General features: G+C 46.8%; 1 protein-coding gene across 5 annotated transcripts in view; it reads left to right on the forward strand.

The window, feature by feature from the left end:
• Positions 1 to 9,915, forward strand: part of ANKRD55 (ankyrin repeat domain 55) — a 186,319-nt gene extending 176,404 nt beyond the window's left edge. For all 5 annotated transcript variants that reach the window (XM_068271836.1, XM_068271834.1, XM_068271838.1 and 2 more), the window contains exons 10-11: positions 7,258 to 7,359; positions 9,431 to 9,915. In XM_068271836.1, coding sequence (XP_068127937.1) covers positions 7,258 to 7,359; positions 9,431 to 9,690 — 362 coding nt within the window. In that variant the 3' untranslated portion in view covers positions 9,691 to 9,915. The remainder of the gene's footprint in view (positions 1 to 7,257; positions 7,360 to 9,430) is intronic.
• Positions 9,916 to 18,535: the final 8,620 nt, after the last annotated feature.

Below are 18,535 nucleotides of genomic sequence, written 5' to 3' on the forward strand. Positions count from 1 at the left end.
TGTAACTAGAATAATCCAATTATGAGTTTCACTGCTTGGAATATGCTGAGATGTCACAAAGCAATATTTAAAAAAAATACTCTAACTTTTAGGCTAATTTCACACCAGGACGTTGCGTTAGAGGGGGCGTTAAGGTCGCATAACGTCCCCCTAACGGAACACCTGGTGGTGCTAGATCTGGACGTCAGAGTGAGCCGCGTTGTGCAGCTCACTCTGGCGTCAGTGATGCCGTGATGCGCACTCTTGTGCGCATGCGGCATCACGTGGTCCCGCCGGCCAATCGCCGCACAGAGCGGCTGCTCCAGGAAGTAAACACTGCACGTCATAACGTGCAGTGCATATTAATTAGCCATGTGCCTGGCCGCTCTCCGCTCCTTCCCAACATTTCTGAGCATGTGCAAGCAGTCTAACCGCGTCCAAAGTACTGCATGCAGTACGTTGTCTGGTGGCGCAGCGTTACTATGTAACGCAACGTCCGCACTGTGAACAGCCCCATTGATTTTTCATTACTGTGCGGTGGGCTGCGTTACAGGCTGCTCTAACGTGCGCCTGTAACGTCCCACTGTGAAACCAGCCTTACAGTTTACATTGAAATTTTGCATAGAACATTAAAACTTAAAACATACACATATGACAGCTTTTCCTGCATAAACAAAACCGCTAGAATTTTGACAGATGGGGCCCCCTCGCCATCCCCCCCCCCCCTTTCTTTCTGCACAGGTAGACTGAGAACCAAAGTTATGCAATTGGCTAATGCACGCTTGAATGTGTTTTCCACATGCAGAACTGGCTCTGCAGACTCCTACAGCACCACTACAGTACACAGCACTTGGGGAGGGGAAGAAAGGCTGGGGTTAGAGGAGCGCTGTACACAGGACTCTGCTGAACACTGAATAGGTACTGTCTACAAATCTTTGCATGATTTTATCAGTGGCTGAGCAGATGCAGTTATTAGAACAACTGTGCACAGAGTAGAACGTTTTTTTTTTCTCCCCGTGCCCTTAGTTGTTGGTTTCTCAGCACAGGGAAAAGAAACCTCTCCCCCCACGGGGCCCCCTGCGGCTGCATCCCTTGCAGGGTCTATTGTTATGCCCCTGGAAACAAAAATAGAGAAAGACCAGAAGTATAGTGCAGTATGCCAGGCAATATAAAACAAAGATATAATAAAAAGTGTGGTACTCACAAGATCAAGGTTACAGCAGTGGCAACTATGGTAAAGCACTTTATGTAAATCTTAATTAAATAATATTGCAGAGTGATCAATTCCTTCACCTCACAACAAATTACATTTCAGTAGATTTCAGCGGAAATTAATGGAGCATCGATCAAACAGCAAGTTTTCCACTGGTGGACACAGTGCAACGCTTTGTGGCCATCAATCCCCTACTCAGGGCCGGGCCGAGGCAGAGGCTGGAGAGGCTCCAGCCTCAGGGCGCAGTGTAGGAGGGGGCGCACAATTCATTCAGCTGTCATTCCCAATTGTGTTTGAAGCAGAAATAAATAAAAAAAGAGGATACATGACAGTGACTGCAAGCCAGATAACTAGAGATTAAGGTGTTGGGGAGGTTGGGGGCCTTGGGGTACCTATTAGTCTAATAGCAATCAGTGTGTGACGGCTGGGGTGGGAGGGGTGGGGGGGCGCACTTTGGTGTCTCAGCCTTGGGTGCTGAAGGACCTTGTCCCGCCTCTGCGGCCCCACTGTTCCTGCGCTGTCCCTATCACTGTGAGATTTTCCTGTATCTCTAATCCTTACCAGTAGATGCAGCCAAGCTGTTTGAAATGGCTGAAAACTGATTAGAAAAAAATGGATATGTGTACAGTATATAGGGCCAGATTTGTACTTTTCACAATCTGCCTCCTCCAAGTCTTGATGAAGCCCATACACATGCAGAGCAATGCACATGGTGGGCTGTGGTGGTTATATTTTCCTCCTGCATCCCAAAAACATGCAAAATGTGAATATCACACTGAAATCTACTTTACCCACTTGAGGATCGCAGTGTTAAAACCCCCATAAAGACCAGGCCATTTTTCAACAAATGGGCCACTGCAGCTTTAAGGCCCCGCTGTAGGGCCGCACAACTCAGCACACAAGTGATCCCCCCCTTTTCTCCCCACCAACAGAGCTTTCTGTTGGTGGGGTCTGATCACCGCCAGCATTGTTTATTTATTTTTTACAAATATTTATTTATTTATTTTCTTAATAAATTTCCCTCTTTGTTTTTATTAATTATTTCCTGAGCCCTCCCTCCCTCCCCCCGCCAGCCAATCAGCCCGATCGGCTGTGATAGGCTTCAGCCTATCACAGCGGATCACTTTTGTGCCACCAGAAGGGACCGCCGAGTGACACGGCTGTCACCTGTACAGCACTGCCTTAGATCGCAGCGCTGTATCGAGTAAATAGACAGCCGTTTCGCCGTCTAACAGTCCCCTAGCGGCGATCACCGCTGGGAGGCTAAAGGTGGAGCGGAGCTCTGCCATCAGAGCGGGGTTGCGCGCGCACTAGCGCGCGATCCCCTGCAAACTCCGCACCCAACGACCTTACACCAATCGGCGTTAGGCGGTCCTGGGGCTGCCTCCATCGCCGTGTCAACGCCAATTGCCGTGGAGCGGTCCTAAAGTAGTTAAAGCCCATTTCCCAGCACAGCTGCAGCAACAAGTCTTTTCTTGAAATTTTGATCACATGACTAGAAACAATGGAGTGAGTTTTAGGCTCTGTGGGTGTGGCTGTTACTGCTCTCTGGATTTCATCATCCTGCTGTTCAAACTGCAAGGGGACGGCACACACTAAATCTCGCTAAAAACATTACAGCCTGTAACAGTGTGTGGAAACTGGCCAGGTGAGGGGGCTACTAATCAAGTAATTTGACGTTTATCTAATTAATGATCTTATACACAGATAAAAACAAGCTCTACAAACCGGTATCTACAGGGGTCTGGGAAAACATTTATGCCTGGTGTATAAATGGATCAAGCCAATCATCACATTAGTTATTTTCAGAGCAGAGGGTGCCTGTAGAGGTTGTGTGGTTTCAGCGATTCCTCCAGGTTTCTGGAAAACGGGTTATTCAGGGCTTGGACAGCAGGGGACAGATCATTAAAGAGAACCTGAGGCATAATAAATGTCCAAAAGCAAAACCAATTATTTGCATTAGCGTGTATTAGATACCTGCCACAGCCAGCGCCCAAATTATCTGCATTGTCCTTAATGCCCCCAGCTAAAAAATCCTGGAGGTCCTGGCTCTCTATAAGTTGACAGGGCTCCCTGTAACACGCTCTTACAAGACGTACAGGATGTATTATAGTATCTATTAAAGTGTATGCTTTAAACAGCTGTCAGTAAGGATTACATTGCCCTTTATAAAGTAAAAGCTATGTGCTTTGAACCAGATATTCTGGTTGCACTGTACTGTCAAGTACCACAGCAAACCAGCAGGGTGCAGCATCATCTGGCTTCTGTATAAAACCAAGCAATGTGTAATTAGTATTAGACAGGCTATACCTGAAAATCTAGCTGGACACAGCAAATGCAAAGGGTGACCTTACTATTTACTGAGCCAGATGAAAGGAAAAGGACAACAACATTTAAGCTTTCATTTTTTATTTTTTTATTTTTTTTAAGAGTGGGAAGGAATTGGAAGCAGGCTTGCTCAAATCCGAATTCAGGAGACATCCGGATAGTTCTATCTGGCTATCTCCCAGTAAAGCTGTGCCGGGGGGGGGGGGTCAATCTTACCTGTATGACGTCTTCTTCTTCGGTCCATCCCTGGCGCCTCCCACGATGCGCTCCAAGTGGCGGTATCGTAACTGCAAACACTTCCTCCTTCCGGGTTGACTGGCGCATGGAACGCATCGTGGGAGGCGCGAGGGACGGACCGAAGAAGACGTCATACAGGTAAGATTGACCTATCACTGAGCTATCCGGATGTCTCCCGAATGGACACACTGATGATTGGTGTTGTACATACAATTATCGGCTGAGGTGGTCATTATCGGCCGCCCGCCTCATCTGACTTTAATCATGCATTTGTACAGGACTTAAAGAGGACCTGAGATGGCGTATAAGGAAGAAATTATACATACCCAGTGCTTCCTCCAGCCCCCCCTCCAGGCTGATCGCCATCCTTCTGCCCCGCCTGGATCCTCCTTAATTTGCCCCACAAAGTAGTCAAGTCCTGCGTGTACCACACATGCCCCTGCCGTGCTATAGTGGACCGGGAGCGCGTACAGCTGGACTGCGCCTGCTCCGACTGGACTCGACTGAAGGATTTTCCGGGACGAATAGCGGAGGATCCGGTCGGTGCAGGAGGGTGGCGAGGGAGGGACCAGTCTGGAAGGGGCTGGAGGAAGCCCCAGTTACCGTATGTATAATTTCATTTTCTACCCCTGGGCCCACCAAGATTCAGGTCCATGGACCAGGAAGTTAGGAAAACATCTCACCAAGGGGGAAACAGAAAAGGAACAACTTAAAGAAAATGATAACTCTTCCCACTTTGTCCAAAACTAGAAGGCTTGGCTGGAAGTGGATTTTACTAAATGCATGTTTCAGCCAATCCACCGAAAAACTTCATCATATACACAGAGTCCAGTTTGACAGGAAGAGGCAGTGTGTTCCAATAAGTATTGATGGCAGTTTTCTTCAGTGAGCAGGTTCCCGTACCTGCATTTGTGTGTAATTTGCAAGTTCCCAAACCAAAGTATCCCAGAACCGTACCATACCAAACCATAGGACCTTCACTCCTTACAGTGCTAAGCCTACTCATCCCCAACCAGCACCCCTCTGCCCTGTTCCCTGCCCACTCACTCAACGGTATGGGCTGATGTCACAACCGGGACACTGCAGTGTACAGAGAAATGGTTTGGCAGTGTAAAGTGAAACAGAAGACTACTCTACTACCCATTGCCCATCCATCTCTCTGCACTGTGGTGTCCCAGGTTCTGTAAAGCCATCCCTTTTCCCATATGTGTGAGTGAAAGAGTGGGCATACCAGGCAGGGGAAGGAGCCAGGGCCAGTTCTCTCATAAAGCAAGGTAAAACATTTGCATCAGGCGCAGAGATTACAGGGGCAGTATTGCACTTACAGCATGCAGTCAGAGTAGGAGGAGAAGTGGGAGGAGAGCGAGGTGAAATGGTCATCATTGGGGAAAAGCAGCTTATTATGCTGTGTGAGGAGTCTGACAGTGAGTGAGAAGGGGGAAGGCAGGAGAGCAGCAATGTTTCATATGACTTGCACAGCAGAAGGGAGGAGGTGGCACTGCTATGCTGAGTGAGGAGGGATGGAGGACAGCTGACCGGATGAACAGTTTGTTTGTCCCAGCCAGCCAGTTTGTATTGTGTTGAGCAGCAGCATGTCATGCCCCAAATTGTTGCATATACTCCTTTGCTGATTCAGAACATTAAATTGATTGAGCAGAGTAAATTGTCTGGTGCTGTGCGATCATTCCAAATCGCGGGGGGGGGGGGGGGGAGGGACATCCGCTTAAGTTTGCCTCAGACAGCAAGGAGTCTAGAACCGGCCCTAGAAGGGGCATAGGGTTGCCAGCCAAGGATTGGGAGGTTGCAGGGACATAACTACAGGAGGAGCAGCCAGAGCTGGGACAAGGTCCTCCAGCACCCAAGGCTGAGACACCAAAGTGCGCCCCTCCATCCCTCCCACCCCAGCCGTCACACACGGATTGCTATTAGACTAAGAGGCGCCCCAGGGCCCCCAACCTCCCCAACACCTTAATATCTAGCTATCTGGCTTGCAGTCACTGCTATGTATCCCCTTTTCTTATTTTTTTCTGCTTCCAACACAATTAGGAATGACAGCTGAATGAATTGTGCGCCCCCTCCTACACTGCGCCCTGAGGCTGGAGCCTCTCCAGCCTATGCTTCGGCCCGGCCCTGGGAGCAGCCCATGTAGGGTTAGTGGGGCTCAGAGCTGCGAGGGTCCCCCACTAACTCTCTCTCTCCCTTCAATAAAGGCGTCCATCCTCCTGATCAGGTATTTTTGTGGCCACACTTGTTATGGGTGTGAAGAGTATGATGGCCACACTTGTTGTATGACCCATGTGAGATGGGCCCCCCGGCTGTGAGGTCACCAGGGGTAGGCAAAGAAAAGCGGGTGTACATGGGGGGCCCCCTCAAAGTTTTGCTCAGTTACCCCATGATTTGTAGTTATGCCCCTGGGAGGGTGGTACTGTGATGGCCGCTGATCTTGCGGTGCTGTTCGGTGGCTGAACGGCAAACCCACATTCACATTGGAATTTGCTGCCTGTCCACAAATAATAGCTTCTGGGTGTGCCATTTGGCCAGTGAACGGCTTTTTCAACTTTCTCCCATCACTACTAATCTTGGAAATGCAAAGAGGATCTGTAAACCAGGACTGAACTTCATACCAATCACCCCCTTTCCCAGGAGGAAGCTTTTCCTTTTCTTGAATAGATCATCAGGGGGCGCTGTATGGCTGATATTGTGGTGAGACCCCTCCAACAGTGTGATGTCAGGACCACTTTCCTGTCTGCGAAACTCATGCATTGTGGGAAATAACGGCTTTTTACAACTGCCAAGCAAGCAATATCACTCTCTGTGCATAGAACTCTCAGTAACGAACATTCTGTACAGATCACCTGGCAGAACTAAAGCTGTCACCACCTGAGATACATTTCAGATTGCAAATCAGGGAGAGGAAAGATTTTACAATGGGCAAACGCTGACTAAATCATTTATAGATGGATATTATAAAAGAATGAGCAATTTTATTAATTACATTATTTTCATTACAGTTCCTCTTTAAGAGGTTTTCATGTCACAGATCTGATAAGACCTTAATCATTTCCGGTTACACTCCTGCAAATTTCTGTTGGACTTAAATGTGCATGTTTGCTTCATTTTTTTAAAGGACAACTGTGGTGATAAGAATATGGAGGCTGCCATATTTATTTCCTTTTAAACAATACTAGTTGCCTGGCTGCCCTGCTGATCTATGTGTCTGCAGTAGTGTCTGAATCACACCAGAAACTAGCATGCAGCTAATCTTATCAGATCTGACAATAATGTCAGAAACACCTGATGTGCTGCATTCTTGTTCAGGGACTATGGCTGAAAGTATCAGAGGCTGAGGATCAGCAGGATATCCAGGCAACTAGTATTGTTTAAAATGAAATAAATATGGCAGCCTCCAGATACCTCTTGCTTCACTTGTCCTTTAAGCAACATCAGTTTCTACATTCATCCATTCCTTACCTTGTTAAAAATGCCTCGTTCTTTTTCAGGCCCTAATTCACCACATTTCTCTCAAGAAAAGCCAAGAATGAAAGAATTCCGGCTTACGCGGAACAGCCTGGCCCCTCTACCGGATCACTGTGTCAAGAAAAGTAAGCCTGATCTGATGATACTATTCTCATACACAGTGGCGTAGCTAAGGAGCTGTGGGCCCCGGTGCAAGTTTTACATGGGACCCCCAAGCACTCTATACATAACAATTGATACGGCGCACCAAAACCTGCCAATGGCAACTACAGTGTCAGAGGTACAAGAAGTGGATGGGGAACAGTTTGTTAATGATTATCACTATTCAAAGTATCTATAGAAGTGATTAGAAGTGATTCTCACTATTCAAAGCATCTATACAGTAGAAGTGATTATTATGAGCACAGGACCAATAGAGAGGTAATACTGTAGTTGAGGGAGGGCCCTTCGGGGCCCCTCTGTCCCAAGGGCCCCAATGCGGTGGCTACCTCTGCAACCCCTATTGCTAGTTGCTACGCCCCTGCTCATACATCAGACAGATGTCATGCCAAGAAGACACATTAATGGCTCATACGCAATTAACGTTTTCTCCTGAGTTATTTCCCAAGAGATCATTTTTATCTTCTCTTTAAAATAACTTTTAAGCATTTTACAACTGAAAAAGTACCCAAAAATGGTGAAAAAGTATTTTCTTGCTTGCTGGTGGTTTAACCATTTCAGCCCGCAGGGATTTTTCACCTCCCATTCATTCGCCAACAACTTTATCACTACTTATCACAATGAACTGATCTATATCTTGTTTTTTCCGCCACCAATTAGGTTTTCTTTGGTTGGTACATTTTGCTAAGAATTTTTTTTTTCTAAATGCATTTTCACAGGAATATTAAGAAAAACATGGAAAAAAATGCAATATTTCTCAGTTTTCGGCCATTATAGCTTTAAAATAATACATGCTATCATAATTAAAACCTATGTATTTAATTTGCCCATTTGTCCATTTAAATTTTGTCCCTATCACAATGTATGGCGCCAATATTTTATTTGGAAATAAAGGTGTATTTTTTCAGTTTTGCATCCATCACTATTTACAAGCTTATAATTTCAAAAATGTTCGTAATATATCCTCTTCACATGCATATTTAAAAAGTTTAGACGCTTAGGTAACTATTTATGTTTTTGGGTTTTTTTTAATTGTACTTTTTTTCCATTAAAAATTTTATTTGAATAATTTTTGGTGTGGGAGTTAAATAGTTACATTGTTATTTTGGTTGAAAAAAGACATACGTGCATTATTTTATTAAAAAATGTATGTAGATGTAGTTTTACTATTTGGCCACAAGATGGCCACAGTGAGATTTGTTTTGTTTGTTTTTTGTCCAAGAAGCACTAACAGGAAACTTTTTTTTTTTTCAGAAAGACCTCGGCTTTTCTGCCAGGGACTTAGATCGATGAATGGGAAATATATTTCTATTCATTGATCTCTGGGCTAACGGGGGCGGCACGGGAGCACACAGCAGCCCAGCAGCTGCCGCCTGGACGTGACAATCACATCCAGGTGGCAGGAATGGTTAAACGGCATTTTATGACCAGGGCCTATATGCAATTCCCTTTTACTTTCTCCTAGATGATATTTTCACACCCTGTCTTAAAATGCCCTTAAAGTGGAACTGTAAAGTTATTTTACACACATAGGGCTTGATTCACTATGCGGTGCTAACCTACTTAGCACGTCTAAAGTCTTTAGGCGCGCTAACCAGGGTGCTAAGTAGGTTAGCACAGGGTATTCTCAATCAGATGGTGCGCTAAGTACCGCGTGCAAAACAAGTCCTATGCGCGCGCTAAGTCCCATAGGCTTTAATGGGCACTTCGCGCGGAGCACCCTGCGCTCTGTGCGGTGCGCGCGCAAAACATTGCGCGCCTAACTTTTTAACATTGCGTTTTGCGCACAAATTAGTGTGCGAAAACCTCTTTTAGACGTGCTAAGGGGCTTTTCACAGGCGTGCTAACAGTTAGCACCGCTTTGTGAAGCAAAAAGTGTACAGTAAAAATATCAGAAATATTTACACTCTACCCCAACCAACACCACCACCAATAGCAAAGTTTCCCAGCAGTATGAAAACCGCTGTCAGAGCTGGTGTCCATGCACAAACGTATCATTTCCTGCTGAACTTACATGTTTACGTTTCTGTTTTTCAGTCCAGCTGCCATCTGGGCAAGTCTGCCCGGGAGTGAAGAAGTCCATGTCCCTGCCTACAAACTCTCTACACATCAGAAATAACCTGTCTCCATTAATCATCTCTAAGACTCAGAGTCACTCGTTGTACTCCTTCTTGCCGGTGCTGAGAAGAGAGCCGCTGAGGACCACCCGCGTCCTGCCAGCCATCCCCAGCCAGAAGGACCAACACCCAGCAGAAAGCCTTACCAAATCCCCCGACAAGTTCGACACGAAGGACTAGCCACGCCTCCAACGGCAGACAGGGCATCCCAACTGTGTATTTTACGTATGTCATGTTGTATGTAGGGTATGTGAGACATGCATCTTGTGTGTTCTTTGTACATTCTTTAACAACAAAAAAAAGATTGACTATGAGCTAAGCTTTTTGCTATTTTTTTTAAAAACAAGAAAAATCATTTTTCTAAGTTATTTTGTGATCTTCCATGCCAAAAATAAAAAAAAACTGTCAGAGGAAAGTTTACAATAAATGGTTTGAGTAAACTCTATTTTGCTCACTCTATTTACTATGAATGTTCTCCTTTTGTGTTCTTCCTCTTTCTCCCTTGTCTTTTTTTCTCTCCTTTTTTCCTTTTTTTTTATTCTGCAAAAATTGCTATGGTGAACAGGCATAACGGCCTAACTATAGGGGAGCAGCCCCCGTGACCACAGGGGGGCCCAGAGCTGTGGGGAGCCCACTACTACTAACCTTCCTAGAGTAGCGGAAAACTCAGCGTTTATGCATATTAGGTTAGTCAATGGGCCGCATAAAAAATGCATATAAAACAATGCATCTGCATTTTGTATGCGTTTTATAATATTTTGTATGCGTTTTATATTATGCATTTTTTTAAATGCTGGTTTTGTTGCATATTTAAAAAAAATGCAACAAAACACACCTAATGAAAGTTAACCTTCCTGGCGGTAACCCCGAACATAGTTCAGGGTAAGCCGCGCAGGAGGTTTTCTCAGGCCCTGCTGGACCGATTTGCATAATTTTTTTTAGCTGCGTGAGCACACCGATTGCCGCCGCTCCGCGCCGATTTGCCGCTATCCGTCGTGCCGCGCCGCCCCCCCCAGACCCCGTGCGCTGCCTGGCCAATCAGTGCCAGGCAGCGCTGAGGGGTGGATCGGTGACGTCATCCCACCCCGTCCAGGAAATCTCTTTCTTTGAAAAGGGATTTCCTGATTGGAAATCGCCGGAGTCGATCGAAGCGGGCGGGGGGATGCCGCTGCATAGCGGCTATCATATAGCAAGCCCTGGGCTCGCTACATGATTTTAAAAAAAAAAATTTTTTAAAAGACTGCTGCGCTGCCTCCTGGTGGATTTTAATAGACGGCCAGGAGGGTTAATGCTGATGCAATGTAATGCGTTTTGTATGCTTTTTCATACGTTTTTGTATACTTTTTTTTTAAAACTATGTTTTCTGATGTATTTCCGCTTGCTGTTGATTTCCTTCCTAGTGATTTGCATAAAACGTAATATAAAAAGGCTTGCAAAACGTTTTATATATGTGAACCGCAAAGGCATTAAAACGCACGCAAAATGCAAAAAATACGCATGTGCAGGAAAAAACACAAACAGCAAACGCACAAAAAACGCACTAAAATGCACTAAGCGTCGGAACACACTGGGCAGAATTGCATAATGCATATGCGTTTTCCACAGCACAAAGTGGTATGAGCAGTTCTCATCACCAATGAACCAAACAGCTTATATGCAAACGAGCTGTGATACAAAGGGCCATATGCAATTCACTTTTCTCTAAAGTGATATTTTTATAACTTAAAATGTCTTTTAAACCACCAGCAAGCGTACAAATACTCAAAATAATTTTGGCAGTACTTTTTCACCTTCTTTTTGGTACTTTTTCCATAGCAAAGTGCTGAAAAGTTATATTAAATCGAAGATGAAAAATTATCTCCTAGGAGAAAACTCAGGAGAAAAGGTGAATTGCAGATGGCCCAAAATGTCTAATATTTATGCTGGATTTGAACTATAGAAATGAATAATGAAACTGTAAGTGTGTTGTGACAGGTCCTCTTCCTGATATTATTGCAGGGGAACAGTCATGTTATTAGTGGTTACTGAGCACAGCACTCTGCCAATGGCTTGTTTCCCATTAGCCCTGATAGACACAAACCACACATTAGGACATCTTGTGTATAGTAAAGAACGGCAACACAAATTCGTTCTGTGCCATAAAACTGCACTGACATGATAGCAGAACCATTATCGTTCTGTTGCCATGATAATTTAATAACAATAAAAAAACTGAAAAGAGGCAATTTCATTTCCTAATTCCAATGATCAAGGAGAAGGTTAAACTGGATCCGAGATAAACTTTTACTCATTGCATAATTGTGTTCCTTTCACATAGTTTATAGGGCATTCCTCAAGCCAAATATTTTTTTTTCTTTTTTTAATACCCTAATTCCCTATAAACTAAACAAGCCTCTCCCACAGCTTCTCCAGAGTGCCTTGGCGCTTTGAGCCTTAGTAGAAAGGGCTTATGGGAGCTCAGTCTGTATAGGAGGAGGTGTTACTAGCCAGAGATTTCAGAGGCAGAGATGAGGACAGGGGAGTAAGGTTTTCACAAGCTGAGGGGAGGAGATGCAGAGCAGCTTGCCTGTGTTTAATGATCACAAGCAGAATATGGCTGCTCTCATTGTATCACAAGAAGAAATAATCATATACTGTTGAAGCGTTTTGCAGCTAGATTTGCTGTGTAAACTAAGTCTAAACTTTAGATAAGATATATAGACAAGTTACTTGTTATAGTTAGTTTTTCATCTCGGATCCGCAGGTCTTCCTCCCATACTTTATAATTTTGCCCAGTCCTTATTTAAAAAGACCATTTCTATGTCAACAGACAGCTTGCAATATTGGATATTTCTGGTCAGTAGCTCTGGAAAAAATAGTTTTAGTGTGGGAACTAAGTACACAAATAGGGAAGTTGGAAGTACACAAATAGTTTCAAAACATGATGTGGGCTGGTTCACACTGCAAGAGTTTTTTTCAAAGAGCTTGTGATTTTAAAACCTCTTGCTAGCAATGCATTAGCAAGAGCTTTTCAAAACACTAGCGCTAAAAAAGTTCTTGCAGTGTCTATGTGGTATAGACATTCTCACTACAACCTAATTACAAAGACACCCCCCATGCCTGTGAATTTATACATTACCTGCCACGCCGTCCGCTAAGTGTCCACTGCTGTATCGACTGTACTTCCATATTTGGGGCCGGGCCGAGGCAGAGGCGAGAGAGGCTCCAGCCTCAGGGCGCAGTGTAGGAGAGGCGCACAACTCACTCAGCTATCGTTCCTCTATTGTGTTTGAAGCAGAGAGAAATAAGAAAAGGGGATACATGGCAGTTTCTGCAAGCTACATAACTAGAGATTAAGGTGTTGGGGGCCCTGGGGCATCTCTTAGTCTAATAGCAATCAGTGTGTGATGACTGGGGTGGGTGGGATGGAGGGGCGCACTTTGGTGTCTCAGCCTTGGGTGCTGGAGGACCTTGTCCCGGCTCTGGACTCCCACGTGACTGCCTGCATATACCTTACCACTTAGGGCGCATGTGTGACGTCACATTTGCACTCCATATGCTATAACGCCAGGGGCCACTTGGGGCGCCAATGTGAAAGTACAGTGAACACTTGAGAAAAGTGGAGGGATGCAGGCGAGGGCGTCGAGTAGCCATCATGAGGCAGATTCTCGAAAGATTTCATGCTGAAATCGATTGGGAATCGGAAGGGGCGTTTCTAGGGTCCCTGGAGATCAGTGGCACCTGTGGGCACCAGGAGGGGAGGTCGCGCCACGGCAAAAAATGGGCGTGGCCATGCGGTGAGTGGGCGTGGCCATGGGTGGGGCCAAATGTACATGAACTTAGCAGCGGTGTAAGCTACGGATAACGGGCCTGCCCATCGAAATATTGGACGGAGCCCCCTGTCCTTTATTTCGATCATTTACAATCAGTATAGGCATAGATCAAAGATGTATACGCACATACAATTTTGATTGGTCAATCACTGACCCCCAATTTCCCACCCCCGTGCAGTAAGTGGGCCAACAGACAATGAATTTTATGAACAGAGCTAAAATTGGCTAATCAAAATTGTATGTGTGTACCAGGCTTTACAGCTAATACTGTACATACTGAAAGTAGCAGGGATCAGCATACAATACAGCTGGTTTACAATCAATAAAGGCACAGAGTAACACCTTACACTGTACACACTGGAGGTAAATCAGCACACAGTGCAAGCACTAGAGAACAGCGTATACTGTACATACTGTAGGCAGCAGAATTCAGCACACTGCAGCTAGCGTGCCAAAAATATGACGATCACGTTGTGTGGCGTGCTTATCGCGCCGCACCAAAAAATGGGTGGGCCATGGACCAGAATATAGGTGTGGTAACGGGTGGAGACAAATTTACATGAACCTAGCAATGGTGGGACATCAGATTAGGACAGTGGTGGCGAACCTTTTGGAGGCCGAGTGCCCAAACTGCAACCCAAAAGTCACTTACCGGTATCTATCGCAAAGTGGCAACAGCAATTTAAACTAAATACTGTACAAACGTTTTAACTCATACATGAACATTATGGAAAATCCAAGTTGAAAATAAACTGTGAAGATAAACTATTTCATCCATCCTACTCCTGAAAAATGTATTCAATTTTTTAGAACCTCCCAGTTTTATTTTCTGTTTTAAAACGCTAAAAAAGTAGGTTTAATGCTATTGTCTCATATGATAAGGATTCAGCTTTTCCCATAGTCTCGCAGTTAGCAATCATGTGACCCCCAACAAGACATATTCAGCAATCATGAGGCCCCCAACAAATCAGGAGGCCCCCAACAAGACAAATTCAGCAATCATGAGGCCTCCAACAAATCATGAGGCCCCCAACAAGACAAATTCAGCAATCATGAGGCCCCCAACAAGACAAATTCAGCAATCATGAGGCCCCCAACAAATCATGAGGCCCCCAACAAGACAAATTCAGCAATCATGAGGCCCCCAACAAATCATAAGGCTCCCAACAAGACACATTCAGCAGTCATGAGGCACATAAATAGACAGCATTTCACATAAATAGGCAGAATGCCCCCTTAATATGGTAGCCCCCCCAAGTTAGGTAGTGAGTGACAGGGACCCCCAGGTTAGCTAGTGAGTGACAGGCGCCTCCAGTTAGGTAGTGAGTGACAGGGACCCCGATAGTGAGTGACAGGGAGCACCTTTAGGTAGTGAGTGAGTGCCAGGGAGCCCCTTTAGGCAGTGAGTGAGTGCCAGGAAGCCCCTTTAGGCAGTGAGTGAGTGCCAGGGAGCCCCTTTAGGCAGTGAGTGAGTGACAGGAAGCCCCTTTAGGCAGTGAGTGAGTGACAGGAAGCCCCTTTAGGCAGTGAGTGAGTGACAGGGAGCCCCTTTAGGCAGTGAGTGAGTGACAGGGAGCCCCTTTAGGGAGTGAGTGAGTGACAGGGAGCCCCTTTAGGGAGTGAGTGAGTGACAGGGAGGCCCTTTAGGGAGTGAGTGCCAGGGAGCCCCTTTAGTGAGTGAGTGCGTGCCAGGGAGCCCCTTTAGTGAGTGAGTGCGTGCCAGGGAGCCCCTTTAGTGAGTGAGTGCGTGCCAGGGAGCCCCTTTAGGGAGTGAGTGACAGGAAGCCCCTTTAGGGAGTGAGTGACAGGGAGCCCCTTTAGGGAGTGAGTGACAGGGAGCCCCTTTAGGGAGTGAGTGAGTGACAGGGAGCCCCTTTAGGGAGTGAGTGAGTGACAGGGAGCCCCTTTAGGGAGTGAGTGAGTGACAGGGAGCCCCTTTAGGAAGTGGGTGCGTGACAGGGAGCCCCTTTAGGGAGTGGGTGCGTGCCAGGGAGCCCCTTTAGGGAGTGGGTGCGTGCCAGGGAGCCCCTTTAGGGAGTGGGTGCGTGCCAGGGAGCCCCTTTAGGGAGTGAGTGAGTGCCAGGGGAGCCCCTTTAGGGAGTGAGTGAGTGCCAGGGGAGCCCCTTTAAGGAGTGAGTGAGTGCCAGGGGAGCCCCTTTAGGGAGTGAGTGAGTGAGTGCCAGGGGAGCCCCTTTAGGGAGTGAGTGAGTGACAGGGAGCCCCTTTAGGGAGTGAGTGAGTGACAGGGAGCCCCTTTAGGGAGTGAGTGAGTGCCAGGGAGCCCCTTTAGGGAGTGAGTGAGTGCCAGGGAGCCCCTTTAGGGAGTGAGTGCGTGCCAGGGAGCCCCTTTAGGGAGTGAGTGAGTGCCAGGGAGCCCCTTTAGGGAGTGAGTGCCAGGGGAGCCCCTTTAGGGAGTGAGTGAGTGCCAGGGGAGCCCCTTTAGGGAGTGAGTGACAGGGAGCCCCTTTAGGGAGTGAGTGAGTGACAGGTAGCCCCTTTAGGGAGTGAGTGAGTGCTAGGGAGCCCCTTTAGGGAGTGAGTGCCAGGGAGCCCCTTTAGGGAGTGAGTGAGTGACAGGGAGCCCCTTTAGGGAGTGAGTGAGTGACAGGGAGTCCCTTTAGGGAGTGAGTGAGTGCCAGGGAGCCCCTTTAGGGAGTGAGTGCGTGCCAGGGAGCCCCTTTAGTGAGTGAGTGAGTGACAGGGAGGCCCCCTCTCTAGCCGCCGCAGCTCCCCCCCTACCTCTCAGCAGACCTCAGGATCAGCGGCGACCCGACCAGATGTACGAGCGGGCGCTGGACGCACCCGCTCGATATGCGGAAGTGATGTCACTTCCGCATATCAGTGCGGGCGCTGGGTCCTAGCGCCCGCACGATTGGTCGCCGGCCCGCCGCCTGATCCTGAGGTCTGAGACTGTCAGTGACGCGGCGGCTGGAGGGAGCCGCTGAGTCTGACAGAGGGGGCGGCCGGGCGGAGATCCGTAGCACCCCAGGAAAGATTGGGGGCACGTGCCCCCCTAAAACAGGGCTAGCGACGCCCCTGGGAATCGGCCTGCGGTGTATGGGCAGGTGACAGATCTCTCTCCCATCAGATTTGATCTGCCCATCATCACTAGATGTATCAGCACATTTACAGTCTCTGAGTTCTTGATTGAGATGGACTTAGAAGAAGGGTACCTAAACAACACTATACAATAATGAGAAGAATAGCAGGACAAATACACCCCAGGATCGGCTGGGTCACATACCAAATCAAATCGTGAGAGAAAAAACCTGCAACAATCCTCCTTTTGTTTGTAAATTTCCCATTTGCAGACTCACCCACAAATACTTATTCAGACATAATGATAAGGAACTACTATCTCTACCGCTAATTAAAAAACAGAGGTTTTAGTTTGCAGAACAATGCTTTATTGCCTTAGGCCTTGTTCACATTGCGTTCTGATCGTGTTAGCGTTCCCATTGGGCATTTTTTGAGGCAATTTTTTTTTTCAAATCCAGGCGCTTTGGTGGGCGATGCATTTTTGTTAAAAGCGCTTTTTTTTAATTCACTCACTCCCTGACGCAAGTCAGGAAGTGAACTCTTTGACCCGGAAATGAATAAATGTATTTATTCTTAAAAAACGTGAACGCAACCGCTGCACAAAGCGATTTTGTGAGCGTTTTGCATTTTTCCTATACCTTCCATTCAGGGCAAATCGTCCTGAGGCCTCTTGCACACTGCATGCATTTCCGATACCGATTCCGCTTTTTAATCTTTACTGCATGCTGGATTTTTTTGATCCGTTTTTCTGTTGAATGTATTCAGGGAACATCGGAATTGAAAATCAGAATCAGAAAACGGATTTGCAGTGTGCAGGGAGCCTGAAAATGGTCCATACAGCACTTTAGTCAGTAAAGCCCCAATGAGAACTATCTCATTGGAAAGGATAGTGTGAGCACTTTTAGGGCATTTTGTACAATTTTGTACCTGCGCATAAAAAATCCAAAAAACGTCTCTAGTGTGAACAAGCCCTTAGTCACATATGTCGTACAAAGGCTCCTCTGGCCCTATAACATGCATAATGCAAGTATAACACGTATACAATGCAAAAATATTTTATTTAGTTTATGAGGCTTATTATGCCACCTGATAAAGATTTCAATACCAGTTTCTTTAAAGGGACCCTGCGGGCCCTTTCACACTGGAAGGGTGCTGGGCGTTAAATTTACCGCACCCCATCACAGCCTAATGTAAGTCTATGGGGTAGTTTATACTACCCACGTTTCGGTACGCTGCACCGGAAGTGCCCTATCTAACGCGCACCCATACCTACGTTGCAGTACCGTTCCTGAGGCGACCTGGGGTGATCTGCGTTGGACCGAAAGTCATGTAAGTCTATGGCAATTCACTTGTATTTAAAAAACCCGCCGCAGCTTTCCGCGTCGCACATGCGCGGAAGTGTATTTTAGCAATACGCTTCATCAATCGACCAACAGGAAGTGAGTATCACTTCCTGCTTGGCCGGATGCCAGAAGGGCATTACCGTATACCAACGCAGTAGTCCCCAAAGGCCTGTTGTTAGTGGTGCGGAGTGACCCTCAGGCCACAGCGCACCGCTGCCGCCAATCCACAAGTCTGAAGCCGGCCTCAAGTGAATAAAAAGTGCCAGGGCCACTTCCAGCCCTTTCGCCACCCCAGGCAAGAAGTCCTGTGTCACCCCTTCCCCCCTAAAACACACAAAACCAGAAACATATGACCCTGCTTCAGAGTGCGCATGGCGCCCCCCTCCCTCCCCCGTGTGCCCATCTCCGCCCCTCGCCCAGTGACGTACTCCCTTTTGGACAGGAAGTACATCACTTGTTTTCCCATCATTCCACGCATGGGAGGCACCACCAACCTTTTTAAAAAGGTATGCATTGCCCATTGACTTTACTTCCGCCTCCACCGATGTCCAGAGGTAACGCGTTGTTGCCCCTGTCACAGTTTGGCAGCGGATGGGGCACTTCCGGCAAGACGCGGTAAATGTGCTAGGCGGCTAGGCCCCATTGCCTTGCATTGGCGTTGCGTCAAGCTGCGGTAAAACAGGGTAACACAATACAGGTTTTCAGTGCAAGTGTAATAGGAGCCTAAAGCAGCGAGTCTGCCAATCATAATCATAAACTGCAGGAATTCGATCAAAGCAGCGATGATTTTCTTTTAAATGAATTCCTGTGGGAGATGTGATTTCAAACTAA

The sequence above is a fragment of the Hyperolius riggenbachi genome, chromosome 1 (genome assembly GCF_040937935.1).
Source record: "Hyperolius riggenbachi isolate aHypRig1 chromosome 1, aHypRig1.pri, whole genome shotgun sequence".
Classification (NCBI taxonomy): domain Eukaryota; kingdom Metazoa; phylum Chordata; class Amphibia; order Anura; family Hyperoliidae; genus Hyperolius; species Hyperolius riggenbachi.